This window comes from Peromyscus eremicus, chromosome 20 (assembly GCF_949786415.1).
Source record: "Peromyscus eremicus chromosome 20, PerEre_H2_v1, whole genome shotgun sequence".
Taxonomy (NCBI): Eukaryota; Metazoa; Chordata; class Mammalia; order Rodentia; family Cricetidae; genus Peromyscus; species Peromyscus eremicus.
Window position 1 is genome coordinate 1240298 of NC_081436.1, and position 16941 is coordinate 1257238.

The following is a 16941-nucleotide window of genomic DNA, read 5'->3' on the forward strand; positions in this document are numbered from 1 at the left end:
AGTATATACCTAATTTATATATATATATATATGCCCATAAAAAGCCTTCACATGTTAGAAACCATAATCACACAAACCTGGAAGCAACCAAGATGTTCTTCATTAGATGAATAGACAAATAAGCTGTTACATCCCCAAACTGAGAAACTACCCAGTACTACAAAAAAAGGAGCTACCCAAGACAAGAATTGCTACAGAGAAAACATAAATGTATATTGGTAAGTAAAAGAAACTAATCTGGGGTTGGGGATTTAGCTCAGTGGTAGAGCGCTTGCCTAGCAAGCTCAAGGCCCTGGGTTTGATTCACAGCTCAAAAAAAAGAAACTCATCTGAAAAGGTTACAGGCTGTATGACTCCAACTATATGATGATGAAAAAGATAAAACCATGAAGATAATAAAGAACAGTGGTAGCCAGGAGAGGGAGGGGTGAACAAGCACAGCACAGAGGATTTTTAGGACAGTGAAATGAAACTATTCCATGTGATATGACGATGACATACACAAGTCATTATACATTTGTTAAAACCTATAGGATGTGCAATATCAAGCGTGAACTCTAATGTAAATTACAGACTGTGATAATGTGTCAGTGAAGGTTAATCAAATGTACCAATGTACCAGTGCTTCAGTATGCTGACAGTGAGGAAGGCTGTACACTGTGCTGACAGGGGGGATACGAGGACTCTACTTCCTACTTAATTTTGTATGAACCTAAAATTGTCTTTAAATTTTTTATTAATAGGGCTGAAGATTTAGTTCAAACGGTACAGTGTTTGCTTGACACGCAGGAGGCCCTATGTTCAATCTCCAGAACAGCATAAACTGAACGTGGCGTCTCATACCTGTCATTGTTTGAGACAGGGTTTCCCTGTGTAGCTCTGGCTGTCCTAGAAACTCACTCTGTAGGCCAGGCTGGCCTTGAACTAACAGATCAGCCTATCTCTCCTCCCAGTGCAGGGATTAAAGGCATGCAACACATGCCTGGCTAGCATACTTATAATCCTAAATGGAGGTAGGAGGATCAGAAGTTCAAGGTCATCATTAACTACATCATGAGTTCAAATCCAGCCTAGGCTACAGGAGACCCTATCTCAAAGTACAAAAAAAAAAAAGAAAGAAAGAAAAGAAAAGAAAAGTATGAAGCTCAAGTTTTCCTGTGTCCCACCTGGCCCATGGTCAGGACAATCTCTCTCACCCGCCAGTCCTGCAGCCGCTTGGACCCAAGTAAATACACAGAGGCTTATATTAATTAAAACTGCTCAGCCATTAGCTCAGGCTAACTATTGACTAGCTCTTACAATTAAATTAACCCATAATTCTTATTTATGTTTAGCCACGTGGCTTGGTACCTTTTCTCAGTTCTGCCTTCACATCTTGTCTCTTTTGTGTCTGGCTGGCGACTCCTGATTCTTCCCAGAATTCTCTTCTCTGCTTGTCCCGCCTATACTTCCTGCCTGGCTACTGGCCAATCAGCATTTTATTTGGTAATGAATCACAGCAACACATTCACAGCATACAGAACGATATCCACAGCAAAAGTAAAATAAACACACACACACACTCACACACAAAACACCAAACCAAACTAAATCAAACCAAAAAAACTAATACGAGTTCATATAAGTTCAGAAAAAAAATATATAGTGGCATACTCCTATAATCCCAGTTATTCAGGAAACTGAGGCAGAAAGAACAAAATCAGGGTCTACCTGGGTTACATATCCAGTTCAAAGCCAGCCCAGATAATTTAGTGAGATTCTGTCTCAAAACAAAAACCAAACAGGACTGGAGATATAGTTCAGTAGTAGAGTGCTTGGTCTCATATATCTAAGGTTTTGGATTTGACCCCTAGCACTATCAAAACCCCAACTAAATAGAGGTGAATAAATTGTTGTATGTTTATTCTCATAGAGTACCAGAAAAGTGAAAATTAAGCTTGAAGGGGCTAGGCAAAATGGCACAAGCCCATAATCCAATAATTTGGAAGCTGAGGCAAGTGGACCAAGAATTCAAGCCAGCCTAGATTATATGAGACCTTGGTTCAGGAAAAACAAACAGGCCAGGCAGTAGTGGTGCACGCCTTTAATCTCAGCACTCAGGAGGTAGAGGCAGGCAGATCTCTGTGAGTTCGAGGCCAGCCTGGTCTACAGAGCAAGATCCAGGACAGGCACCAAAACTACACAGAGAAACTCTGTCTCAAAAAAACTAAAAAATAAAAAAACCCAAAACACCAAAAAGCTGGTTGCAATAGTACACATCTGTAATCCTAGCACCCCTACCACAAGATGGGAGGCAGAGACAGAAGAATCACCCAGAAGCTCATGATCCAGCTAGCCTAGAATACGCAGCACAGCAGCAGAAACAATCAGAAATATACACCCTACCTCAACAATGCAGAAAATGAGAGCTGACTCCCCAAACTATTCTCTGACCTCTACAGGTGTGCAACGGCATGTATGCACCACACTTACATGAAAACACACCCAAAAATAATTAAAAAGATAATGAGGCTCCTGCCATGTGTAGTAGGACCCACCTGTAATCCTAGTACTTGAAGGACTGAGGCCGAAGTCTCACTGTGAATCTGAAGTTAGCCTGGGATACCTAAGTATAGGAAACCCTACCTCAAAAACAAATAGGACAACAATAGGAAGGATGGATGAATGGACAGACAGACGGAAGGAAGGTAGGTAGGTTGATCAGTCAATATCTGGGTTACACAGTGAGTTGCAGGTCAGCCAGGGCTATATAGCAAGACTCTGGCTCAAAAACAAACAAACAAAGTAAAGCACATCAGAAAAACCAGTTTCTAAGAAAGAACTGTTTTTTCCTTGATAGAGCTCCAAATCAAATCATACTGTAGCCACTGATTTTTCTATCACTGTTTCTTTGTTTCAGAGACAGTATTCACAGCCTTCTGTCTATGTGGTAGGAAGAAATGGCTTCCCAGAAAGGCTTATCCCACTGCATTTTATTAGATAAAAGAAAAACAAAAAGCCATTCAACCCTGACAAGCCTGGTTATTGTCTATAGAACAGCAAAATGTGTCCCTGAGGACTACAAGAATAGTCAACAAGATACAATATGTTCAAACCTTTAACCACTGCTCTGTCAAGAGCTGCTGGGTATACGTGTACACAGTCCTTTCTTCCAGGCAGTCATGTGTGTATCAGAAAGCAGCCTCCATAAGGCCCTCTTTAGCTATAGTTTCAAATTCACGTGAAGAGAAAGAAGGCTAAACAAAGCCTCCCCTCTGCTACTGCAACTGCCTAGTAAACTTGAAGGAAGGACTGGAGATAAGAGCTGAACTGCTGAATCTAATGTGGTCTTCTACAAACATGATCAAGCATCCAGATCCCAGGAAAATGCTAAGTAACTACTTTCATCTTCCTTTTTCAAAACAGCTTAAGGGAACTATAGTCTCTCCCTTAACTGTAAGAAGCCCACAGGAAACTGAAGTAAAATGGCAAAGGTCTGAAGTTATGAACATATCCAGTGAAAAGATTAACATACACTGATTATCACTGTGTAAAAAATGACCTCACTGGAGTGACAGACACAATTTGCCCACTTTCGTATTAGATTACCAACTACGAGTATATACCACAATCAAGATCTTTAAAACTATCACACTTCTTTTCACTGGGTTCCAGTAACTACATACACACACACAAAAAAAAAGCCTTTTTTTTTTTTTTTTTTTTTTTTTTTGGTGAGGAAGTGAGTTTGACAGCAAAGACACAGAAAGGTAACTATGGCTTAGCATTAAAATGGAGCCTTTGGGTCTGGGCAGAGAGCTCAGCTCAGCTTTCTATAACTCCTCCAGGGGATACAGAGCCCTCTCTGCATGTGGTACACAGACCCACATACAGACAAAATATCCATAAATATAAAAATAAAAATACGGGTTGGGGATTTAGCTCAGTGGTAGAGCGCAAGGCCTAGCCAGCACAAGGTCCTGTGTTTGGTCCTCAGCTCCAGGAAAAAAAAAAAAAAGACAAAATAAAAATAAAAATAAACAAATTTTTAAAATACAGCCTTCAGGCCAGGTGGCGGTGGCACACACCTTTAATCCCAGCACTCAGGAGGCAGTGCCAGGCGGATCTCTGTGAGTTCGAGGCCAGCCTGGTCTACAGAGCTACAGAGCAAGATCCAGCACAGGCACCAAGACTACATGGAGAAACCCTGTCTCAAAAAAACAAAAACAAACAAAAAACACCTTTCAGGAACAAGTAAGATGGCTCACTGGGTAAGGGTACTTGCTGCCAACCTCCATAATCTAGGTTCAATCTCTAGGCCACACAGGGTAGAAGGAGAGAACTAACTCCTACAAATTATTCTCTGACCTTCATGTGCACTGTGGTTTACACACACATGCACACACAGAGTAAATAAAAAATGTTAAAAAATTTAAATAAACAAAGTAAATTGTAGTGTTCAGGTCAGCCAAATGGCTCAGCAGGCAAAGTACTTGCTACACAAGTCTGAGTAAGTCCTCAGAACCCAAAAGTTGGAAAAAACAGAAAAACTGGTTCCATAAAGTTCACCTGTACTTACATATACATAGCGCACACACACACATCAATAAATACATAAATAATCTTTCTTTTTCTCTGTGTAATCCTGGCTGTCCTCTGTAGACCAGGCTGGCCTTGAACTCAGAAATCTACCTGCCTCGGCCTCCTGAGTGCTGGGATTAAAGGCGTGCGCCACCTGGCTCATAAATAATCTTTCTAAATAGCCTTCAAATATCCGATTAGATGGCCACTGTCTACCTGATTAACTTCTTAGGAGACTAGTTTGTAGGTTTGTTTTTTAAGTTGTTTCTCTGACTATCTTTTCTTTGTATTTAGCTTTCTTTCTTTCTTTCTTTCTTTCTTTCTTTCTTTCTTTCTTTCTTTCTTTTTTTTTAAAGATAGGGTCTCCTGCAGCCGAGGCTAACCTTGAATTCCTGAGGATGACTGAGCTTCTGCCTCCACCTCGTAAGTGCTGAGACCTTAAGAGTGTGCCACCATGCCTGTATATGTAGTACTGCAATGCTGAGGGTCACATCCAGGGCTTCATGATGCTACACAAGCACTCTACTAATTCAGCTACAACCTTAGCTCCTTTCCTGTTTTTGAGACTTGCTATGCAGTCCAGGCCTCGAACTCACAGAGATCCACCTGCCTCTGCCTCCCAAGTGCTGGGATCAAAGGTTTGTGCCACTATGCCTGGCTCAGCTTGGCAGTCTTTAGAACAAAACTCCACCATTACTTAGTATTACACAAAGGCAAGTACCCAGATACCCCCTTTTTTTTTTTTTTTTTTTTTTTTGCCTTTTGGGATCGTACAGGCTTAAAAATCAAGGTAAGAAAAAGAGAATATGAATAAGGGAGTAACCAGACCTAGCGTTCACAAAGGTGACACTACAATGTTTCTTTGGTCCTACTGACAAAGGAAGGTGAAGCCATGACTTTTAGATTCTAGTTTTCTAGTTCTGTCTATATATATAGTTGGTAAATAATGAGTCCCCTCCCTCTCTGAGATAGGGTTCCACTATATAGTCATGGATGATTTGGAACTAGGTATGTGGGCAAGACTGGTTTCACACTGTAAGCCACCATTTCCTCCCCTGTGTGTGTGTGTGTGTGTGTGTGTGTGTGTGTGTGTATGATAAACGTGTGTATGCATGTGTGGAGGCCAATAGACAACCTTGGGTATCACTCCTTTGCTGTGGAATAATCCTTTTGTACACTGTAAAGATTTGTCACAAGTATTGGTTTAATAAAATGCTGACTGGCCAGTAGCCAGGCAGGAAGTAGTGAGGAGTTGCCAGCCAGATGCAGAGGGAGCAGGAGATGACCGTGCCATGCTAATAAAGGTACCACCATGTGGCAGAGCTTAAATAAGGAATATGGGTGAACTGAAAATGTAAGAGCTAGTTATTAATAAGCCTGAGCTATTGGCCGAGCATTTAAAATTCATATTCAGCCTCTGAGTTGGTTATTTGGGACTAGGTGGTTGGGACAGGAAACGTCTGTTTACATTCCTTAGGTGTGATGCCTTTTACTCCCCCTTGTGACAGAGTATCCCACTGGCCTAGAATTCACCAAGCAGGGTATAGTGGCTGACTAGTAAGACCAGAAATCTGCCTGTCTCCACTTCTCTTAACACTGGGATTGGATTACAAGTACATACTATCATACCAGGCATCTAACTCAGGTCCTTAAGTACGCACGCACGCACACACGCACGCAATGACTGGTTATTAGGGGTACAGGAGGAGTGAGGGGGAGAATGGCAAACAGGGGATGAATGGGAGCTGGGGGTGAATTGGTGGAACAAAAGGGATTTTTTAGGGCAGTGAAACCATTTGGTATGATATTGTAATGGAAGATATACATCCTTATACATTTGTCAAAATCCACAGAAGGTACACAGAAAGAATGAACCCTAATGAAATCCATGGACTTTAGTTAGTAACAATATATAACTATTTTCTAACCAGTTATCACAAATGTGACATTAATTTAAGATGCTAACGAGAAACTGTGGGGAAGAGGAAGAGGAAAAAGACATATGGGAATTCTTTAAACACATTTACTGTTTCTACACATGTAGAAAATGCCCTAAAAAATAAAATCATTAATTTAAAAAAAGAAACACTAGTTAATAATGTCCACCCAGTACAGGGGCTAATAACAACCAAGAAAAGAGGAATGCAAAAAAAGAAAAACTATAGCTTGTTCTCAACCTGGGAAGGACAACAACTAAAGGCAAGGAATGAAGCTTGAAGAAAGGAGGAATGTGAGAGGAGCATCTCTCACAATGACATCTTACAGTGATTAATGGGTAAACATCGAAAACTTAATTCCCTCTAAGGAAAAAAAAAGCCAAGAGGCTTACAAGGGAGACTGAGATTCTCAGCAGAAAAATCACCACCATTAAGCCTCTGGTGCCACCCTGATGCCTCTCCACGTGGCTAAGAAATCAGCTTGTCATTGTAACTTGTGCTGGTGCCAATCTCTACGGCAGATTGAGCTATTTTTCAGGAAAATCAAGGGATAATTGCTTAGTATCAAAAGATCTGGCCCTTGGGAGGATAAGGAGCTCTTCCTTTTGCCACGGTATGGTTTTTTTTCTAGAACAGTATAAATGACTCTTCAAGACACCGTGTTTTTCATAAGCAGAGCTGCAATTCTGACCGTCAATCTGCTGAAATCTGAACGGAGCACTCAGTTTTCTACAATGACTCGAAGGACAAAGCAAAACTAGGTTTACTCTGCAGAGCCACTCGGGTTTTTCAAAGGCAAAGAGGAAAAACTCCTTCCTTCTAATCTAGGGAATTATAAATTCTTCCTGGTATCTAAAGACAGCAATGCTTGCTCAAAATCTGGCATCATAGATGTGAACAAGATTTAAAAGCTGGAACGATGGCTGGCAATTTGAGCATTTAGAACAGAAGTCGGTTCAGCACTTCAATCTGCAAAATTAGCAGCCACACAAAGCACATGGAGATGCCAAACTGGGAGCGAGCTAATCTCACAAAACTCATTTTCATTTCTCTGTACTTCATACAATTACCAACCAGCAATCCAGATTCTTATCCAAGCAGAATCTTACATAGCAAATTTTGCTGTACAAAGAAATTCTAAGTCAAAACACAAATGATGCTATTCTCAATGTTTTTTTCTTCATGATAATTCCCTTCTTAAAATCCTATCCTTAAACATGAAAATTTTGTTTGAGAAAATTAAAAAGCAAAATCTCACTAGAATAAGATATTAACATTTTCCCTCACAATTTCTATCATCTTTCAGGATGAGAATTCAAGGGGGAAAAAAAGCTTCCTTTCAAACACCCTAATTAGAAAATAATAGCCATGTACTACAATTTAAAGCACAGTATACCTCTTTGGTTAAACAGATCCAACTATCAAAAGAAGAAAGAAAGTGAGGCTTTAGAGGGAAGATATTCAATTTTTGATTAAAAATATTTTGATTATGTATAACATACAGACACAGAAAAATGGAACCATAAATGTAGTAATAATGAAATCTATTTTACATTTGTAAATGTGCATTACTGTGCTGGAAACTATTCTGTAACAGTCACAGAAGCAAAGGGATCAGTAATAATGAAACACTGCACAGAAATGCAGGACAAGACTACCCCAACAAAATACAAAATATTCCCATAAAAATTAGTGGAAAGAGGATCAAAATAAAGATGTTTTGTTTTATAAATAATATTAGCAAAACAATACATGTCTGAAGTTTAAGGCCTGAAACCAAGCTAAATCTCTACAATATTGGCCACTGTAACTCTTTCAAAAAGGTTTGTCATTTGCTGATGAAACCTCAATTAAGATCAAAACCAGGATCTAATGAAACTCCTCTTGAAGGAGCTTTTCTCAAAGTATTAGAAAGTTCAATTAAAACAAAACAACATAGTGTTATCAAAGTCACTGGCTAAAAAGCTTAAATCAGCTGGATTACAATCCTGTGAGCAGAATGTTGACATTTTTTTTCTCTTAAGAAAGATCTTCCAGAAAGCACCTCTCACATTTGTTCATAATGCATAGTTTATCGACATTTCTTTTCCTCTCTAAATGGCCGGGAGGGAAGAAGAGCTCCACAGTCACTGTGTGTGGTTAGTAATGGCACTTTTACTTGTCATTGTACAAAGCCTGTTAAATATTTACAACACAGACAGCAATATCTAGTCCTAAACACCCAGTTGTGAGTTTGAATTTTTTTAGAAATAAATCTATGACAAGTTTTCGCCAGCAAAATGCCAGAAGACTTTACTAACAGCTTCAAGAGACCCAGCGGGTCCAGAGGAGCAGTTACAGGCCATCTGGTGATTACTTATTATTATTTATACAGCACAGTTGATGTACACACAGATGTGTTATGAATCCACATACAGAGAAGCCCTAACAAGGACTTCTGATAGAATGTTGACTACTGTGCAAGTCAATATGCGTTAGAAATGCATTAACCAGAAAGAGAGAAAAACACCAGCTTTTTCTTTTTTAATCTGACAAATTAGCTGGAATATTATTTGATTAAAGAACAATGAGTTCCATATAGTGACAGTATCCTACCAGTCAAAAACCTAGGTATATGTGGTTTTGCAATGGTGAAGGAAGAGACTATCAGATCCAGTTTGTTAAAAAAGTAATAAATAAACAAATAGTAAAATAAATGGTTGTTGGGGAGGAGTTTAAGCTTGGAAAGAACTATTGAGATAAGAAGATACAGGACTTTATTTTATTTTATTCTACCAGGAATATGCTGAGAATAATTCCAACACTCCCATTTTGTAATATTCAGTTGTATGCAGGAAAAACAAGAGTGAATAAATGAAAATTTCACTTTAATTTCCTCATTATAGCTACAATTAGATGCCTATAGCAATCTTTTGTTTTTTGTTTGTTTGTTTGGTGGGGGAACAGGCTAAAGCAAGGACGCTTTAATATATTCTTTTAATAAACAGAATAAATAACACAAAGAGCTAAATTAACCAATCACATGTGTTTAAGGCAAGTGTCAAGAGATCAGATCTGACATTAAGAAACCTGAGTTTAATTCCTTGTTCTTAACACCTCTGGACATTTTTTAAATCCTAGTCCCAATTTATGTATATAATATATAACTGTGCCCTAGTTCCATTACAAGTTACATAAAACCACAGAATTCTCAAAGCGGACTGGAAGTTATTATAAAATCAACATTTTACAAAAAATAAGGTTAACACTTGGCCTAATTGTGCATAATGCAGTATATTTTCAGCTGCATGACAGCATGCAGTCACTCTTACCAGATGGGAACTAGATGAATTATTGAATGAAATATGAATTATTAAATGAAAATTTGAGTTTTTAAAAAACTCTTAGCAGGGAGTAAGGAAAAAAGCTTATTTGTTTGCCTGAAACTGCCTTCACCTGTCGTAGCATGTAAACACAGCATACACCACCACAATGGCATTTGACTACCTGATCCATTTCTTTCCTGGTTATTTGCTCCCTAACGTAAAGCATGAGTAATCAACATCAAGTCATTCTACTTTGCTTTTCTTTTGTGTTTACGCCAGATAACAGGGAAACTTGCCAAAGGGACATAGGATGAAAGATCTGGAGTTTCATAGTACCAGTATGGCCCTTTTAATGGGGAAGCTAGGATAATAGAAATAATCTCTATAGACTTGTGTTATATAGACAATAAAACATATACCTCTGTAGCATGCCAGCATTTAACCAATCACAGGAGCTATTTGTTGCCTCATCTATTACAGAGCAATAGAGATTTAAGGGATAATGCTCATGGAGGCAAAGGACACAAAGCAATAAACAGCTTTGGAGGCTGGTTAAATGCCAAGTGAAGCCAGGACTACAACACCATAAACATCACTCCTGCTATGACAAGATATGGAGGTACAAGAAGCTGCCCTCAATCCCGCTACAACTGGGATGCCACTGTTACTTTTTTTTTTTTTTCCTTCAAGATGAGCTCTCATTTAACCCAGGCTGATCTCAAACTTTCTATACAACTGAGGCCCTGGAGGTCTGTGTACTCTAGGAGAAAAGAAGATCTTGAGAGTAGATACCTGGGGTCACAATGGACAAAGAAATGTTCATTTCCCTTAAGGACAGGACTGATAAGCATAGTTACAACAGAAACTTTCCTCGGTGGTTGACAATGAAATACTGTCCTCAGTGGAAGTGTCCTCTTCTTCAGAAACAACCTACACAATAAACAGATATGGCCAGCTTCTACTTGTAGACTTGATGACGATATCCAGAAATTCTACTTAAATCTGCATAATTTGTTCTGTAAACCAGCATACATTTTTGAGAGGGTGACATAACAGTACAAATCTGTTGATCCCTTGGGAATGAAAGTTGGGGAGACAGCTCCATTGGTAAAGTACTTGTCATGATGGCATGAGGTTCTGAGTTTGATCCCCAGCACCCATATGAAGAGCCAGGTGTGGTGGCTCTTACTTGTAATTCCAGAGCTGAGGAACCAGAGAAATGCAGATTCCTAGGTTTTCTGCTCAGCTAGCCAGTCTGGCCTAACCAGCAAGCTCTAGGTCCCAGTGAGAGATCCTGCATCAAGCTGTTGAACACACACTGCAGGCTTAAGATCTGCACAGGATTAAGCTACCTACCGCTCCAGCCTGGACAGGGAGGGACTCATCAAGTTCCACCCCTCGCTGAGGAGCTATTGGCAACTGACAGCTGTCGGGGTTGAGAATCAGTGTTTGGGGAATGTGGCCCTGAAAGGCTACCTGTGCTCTAGTAGATGGTTCTACACCCAAGAACACAGAGAGCAGTAAGTAAGCAGATTCAGTGGATTTAAGGGGGCGGGGGCGGGGGGGGGGGGAAAGGGGGCACTTGAAGTTAGAAGGGAAAGGGGGGCAGAGAAGGAAATGAAGGGAAGGGAAATGAAGGACAGATTTGATCAAAACACAGTACATGTATTATGAAATTATCAATAAAACAAGATGGATCATGGATCCTGATGAATGACACCCAAGGCTGATCTCTTGCCTCTACATGCAAATATACACACATGCATGCACACACACACATATATATACACAACTTACACACACACACACACACACACACACACACCCCAAAATGGGCAGAAGCAACCCAAAGTAAGTTATCTATTCGCACATGAAATAACATCTCAAATTCAGGATTTCTGACAATGACCTAGTATGAATAGTTGCTTCCATTCTATTGGATTTATTATAGACTTTGAAGTAAAAGTAACACCCCAAAATATTAAAAACTTGCAGGAAATAAGCAGGATATGATGGTATATAAATGTACTCCCAGCTACTTGGGAGGCCAAGGCAAGAAGATCACTTGAGCCCAGAAGTTTTAGATTAGCCTGGGCAATATAATGAAGACCCACATTTTTGTTTGTTTGTTTGTTTTTGAGACAGGGTTTCTCTGTGAAGTTTTGGTGTCTGTCCTGTATTTCATTCTGTAGTCCAGGCTGGCCTCAAACTCACAGAGATGTTCCTGGCTCTGCCTCCCAAGTGCTGGGATTAAAGGCATGCACCAATACTACCTGACTAATTAGAGTGTTTTTAAACAGAAGTTTCTTTTCTTTTTTTCTGTGTTGGGGATTGAACCAGGGTCTCATTTTTTTTTCATAGTTTTTTTTAAGATTTAGTCAGGCAGTGGTGACACATGCCTTTAATCTCAGAACTCAGGCGGCAGAGGCAAGCGGATCTTTGAGTTCGAGGCCGGCCTGATCTACAGAGTGAGTTCCAGGACAGCCAGGGTTACACAGAGAAAGAAACCCTGTCTCAAAACAAACAAACAAAAAGATTTAATTTAATTTACATGCATATATATGTATATGAATATGTTAAATTCCCTAGAGTTGGACTTAGAAGTGCTTGTGAGCCACCATGTGGGTGCTGGGAACCAAACTCAGGTCCTCTGCAAGAGAAGTACATGCTCTTAACTCCCGAACCATTTCTCCAGCCCCTAAACTAGGGTCTCAAGAACACTAGGCGGCCGAGCGGCGGTGGCGCACGCCTTTAATCCCAGCACTCAGGAGGCAGAGCCAGGTGGATCTCTGTGAGTTTAAGCCTGGTCTACAGAGTGAGATCCAGGACAGGCACCAAAACTACACAGAGAAACCCTGTCTTGAAAAACCAAAAAACAAAACAAACAAACAAAAAAAACCAAAACAAACAAACAAAACACTAGGCAAGCACTCCAACACAGAGCTACATCATCTGAGGGCTTTTAGTTTTTGAGACAGGTTCTTAGAAAGTTGCTTAGGTTGTCCTTGAACTTGTGATCCTCTTTCCTTAGTATAATGGCTGGGATTACAGGTATGTTTAAGTGCACAGGGCTCTTAAATAGATACTACCTCATAATTGCTTCAAAAGCCCACACAACTCCATTCAACTAGGCCTCTGTCAAAGGGGTATCTGGGGGATTGTTGCCTTAACCACACTAACCCATTCTCAGGAGGCAGCTCAGTTCTATTAATGACTGCTTGCACCACATTCCATAGAGAGGTTTTAGCAAGAATATTGTTTTCCCCAAGTTCTTCATGAGGGTGATGAGGCCTCAGAAGAAACAGTCTCAATAGGCCAATAGGAATAAGGGGACTAAAAATCTTATCATCTGTCTTTTTACACAGGAATGCAGACAGCACAATCTTCAGTAGCCATTTTTTTTTAAGTACATGTAGTGTATTTAGAATTCAGCTGTGTCACATCAGGCTGTTGGGAAGTAGATCATGAACACAATCCAAAAATAACAGCCATTAAAAACCTAGCAACCAAAACATGTTTATGTATCCATTGAAAGGCTGGTGGTTTTGATTATATAGTGGAGGGTATAATCTACTAGTCTATTTTAGGTAAATTTTCCTTTCACCTTCCCTTAATATTAAACTACATGGTGATTTCTGAGATTAAAGATGTATATGGTAGAGTCTGCACAAGGAACAGATACAGAAACAAAGTAGAACTCCTTTAGTTCTCTTTGCTTTTTTTCCCAGAGCTGAAGATTGAACCTAGAGCCTTGCACAAATTCGTGCACATTTAGCTCTGTTGAGCTAAACCTCCAACCCCACAATAAAAAAGGTTTTCGTTTGTTTGTTTCTTATATGCATGCATGTTTTGTATGCATGTATGCCTGTGCTCTGTGTACATGCAGTTTCCATGAAGGTCAGAAGAGGGTGTTGGATCCCCTGGAATTGGAGTTACACGTGTTTGTGAGCTGCCATATAGATGCTCAGAATCAAACCTAGGTCCTCTGCAAGATCAACAGTGCTCTTAACTTCTGAGCCAACTCTTTCTCCTTACTACTGTTTTTTGAGACTTCTCTAAGATTATCACAGTTTCTTCCTGGGATTTACATAGACTTTTTGTTTCTACTAAACTTGGAATAAATAATTTGAGTCAATAACAAGTAGATTACAAGTAACTTAAAGTCCTCTGGGGAGTTCCAAAATGAAACTGTTCTCAAGATTTAAGGAAGTTCAATGGCATGCCAAATGGTAGTTTGCTTTACCAAATTTGCATCTTTTGCCACACTTTCTCTATTTCACATAGCATGAGGTGATCACATGTATCTGCTGAAATCCTATTCTGGAGCTATTTGTTACCAGATCTCAGAAGAAATATAAAGAAAGGACTAACTATAACTAGAGAACTTCCCACTAGGGGGAAAAGCTATCCAAATCTAAAGACTTTACAGTGAATCAAAAAAATCGACACACAATTTGTAAATGTGGGAAAAGGCTCACAAACAAAGCCCAACAAAACAGAGAAACCAAAGTAAAAAGTCCTTACTATTTTCCTTTTTTTTTTTTTTTTTTTTGATACAGGGTTTCTCTGTGTAACTCTGGTTGTCTTGGAACTTGCTATGTAGACCAGGCTGGCCTCGAACTCAGAGATCTGCCTGCCTCAGCCTCACAAGTACTGGGAATAAAGGAATGAGCCATGACATCAGGCATTTTAAAGCTTTTTAAATTTTTTATTTTTATTTATTAGTAGTGTGTGTGTGTGTGTGTGTGTGTGTGTGTGTGTATGATATGTGTGTAAGTGCAGGTGTACACATGCCAGAGTGCACATGTGGAGGTCAGAGGATAATTTCAAGACTCCACTCTTTCTTTTCACCCTTCCCCATGGAATCCGATATAAATTTAGATTGTCAGTTTGTTCAGCAAATACTTTTATCCTTTCAACCATTTTGGTCTCACCCTTAAAAGATCACTTTTTTTCTCTGCCTCTGAGTGCTGTTATTAAAAGTGTGCACCCTCATGTCTGGATCACAAAAATTTTTTTTTTGTTTGTGAGGCAAGGTCTCATGTAGCCTGGGCTGGCCAGGAATGGCGGCACACACCTTTAATGTAGATCTTTGTGAATTTGAGGCCGCCCTGGTCTACATAGAGAGTTCCAGGGCAGCCGGGGCTACACAGTGAGATTTTGTCTTAAAAAAAAAAGTCACATATGAGGAAAATAAACTCACCCAAAATTCAGATTTTTCAAATAGTACAGGGGATTACTATGTATCAGCTGCAGGAGTCACAGCCATCTCATCTACCTCTCATCTCATCTACCTCTCAAATCCCAATTCTTAGAAATGCTTAGGACTTAGCTCTTTTTTTTTTTTTTTAAAGCTTTTTTTTAAGTATTTACAATGTGTAATGAAACCGGTCTGTGATCTCATATACCACCAGTAAGTGTCACTGGACAGTTACATGACATATTCCTAACTGAATATAGTAGAGATTCTACAAAATGAAGGCAAATAAAACTTTTATCCATTTTTTCATCATTTGTAGAAGCATTAGAAAAAGATCTAGGGGAAAAAGTTAATATACAAAATGAAAAACAAGGCAATTTCAACAGAATTACTTTATAAGAAGTGTATGAAACACACCTGACATAGGAAGCACACACATGCAAACAATTAGGTAGGAGCTGACCTACAGAACAACACATGTGATGGTGTCAGACGGACACGTTTGAGGATACTGCTGGATGAGTCTCCAGTCTATGGTGGGTTTGTCTGTTCCTGGTGGACTGACACCTGCCTTAGCTGTTAACTCGACTTTTCTGATCAGCAATCAAAAGAAACATTTCTGTTTCCTATTTGAGAAATCCACAGAGACTCAGGAATTGGAGGCTTACAATAAATGGAAACCTTTTTAGCTGACTGTCTAAATATGTTAAGCAGACTTTTATATATCCTGAAGGTCAAGAAGAAGATATTTTTAAACCTGCTTTGTGTTTAGATGGATAGCTTTAGAAAGGAAGAGCAAGTAACACGTATTCTTTAACACTGTGTGTTGGAAAACAAACATCAGTAGAATAACAAGATGGAAGAAAGCAAGGCAGATTTCATTACGGTGGAGTGCCTACACTTCCTCATAACTTGGATTTACACACTGCAAATCCTCTGATCTGATTACCTCCAGTGATCACGTAAAATACCAGCTTTAAACTCTTTGCCTTAGTGATAAAACAGCCACTTTGATTCACAACAAGACATTCACAATAAAGTATATTGTAAACGTACCTGTCCACAGCCCGGGGCATTGCACACAAACGGTCTGTCGTCTCCCATATTTCATAAAGCAGAGCAGAGCTGAGGGGGGGAAGGAGTAGGGGAAAAGTTATGTTAAATACGCTGGAGAAAAAAATGGGCTTCAAAAATATCAAGCCTAGAAACAGGTGTTCCAAGAATGCCATCTATCAAAGCTGTAAACACAGGCTACTTTGGGGAGAATCATTAGACAGGTGGCATATGATCTACTGTGCCTCAATTGAAACTTTTAATTAGGAAAATTCAGACTCAAATAGTCGAGGAATTTTAAGCCTTTGCTGGGTTTTCCCTCTTTCTGTTACAGTATATAACACATTTCTCCAGTCTACTGAATTACAACCAGTGCGGCTCTCTGTGTCAATAAATTCACCGAACGCTCGATGCGGAAGCCATATTTCTGAACTAGAGAAGACCAAAATTTGTCATTTAATTAATTAAGGGATTATAGGAGGGGTGCTCCATTTTACAGGGCTATAATCTGGCTCCCTGGTGTATAAACTATGAGACTGTTGGCAAGGGTCGTTTATCCCAGATTATTGCCAAAGAAAACAAAGCACCCATCCTATTGGACTACATGGGAAATTATTTTCATTAATAAAAAAATAAAAATAAAAACTTCCCCTCCCCACTGGGAGCCTCCTCTTCCTCCCCCCACCAATCGTCTGTGGCAAATGAAGAAATATCAGTGCCCTTCCCCCCTCTGATTCTATTTATGGCTAGGTTTTTAAAAGCAGCAATAAAACAAATGTCGACTCTTTGGGGGTTTACTGGGTGAATATGTTCCGGCTGTTTGTGCTGCTCTCAGCCAGAGTTCTTGGGCTGCTCTGTTGCAGCCAACAGATGTGTGCTGCTGCAG

General features: G+C 39.6%; 1 protein-coding gene across 1 annotated transcript in view; it reads right to left on the reverse strand.

The window, feature by feature from the left end:
- The window catches only part of LOC131896337 (cyclic AMP-dependent transcription factor ATF-7), a 108277-nt gene that overhangs the window by 65082 nt on the left and 26254 nt on the right, over nt 1–16941 (reverse strand). The window contains exon 2 of the mRNA XM_059246938.1: nt 16059–16127. Coding sequence (XP_059102921.1) covers nt 16059–16106 — 48 coding nt within the window. The 5' untranslated portion in view covers nt 16107–16127. The remainder of the gene's footprint in view (nt 1–16058; nt 16128–16941) is intronic.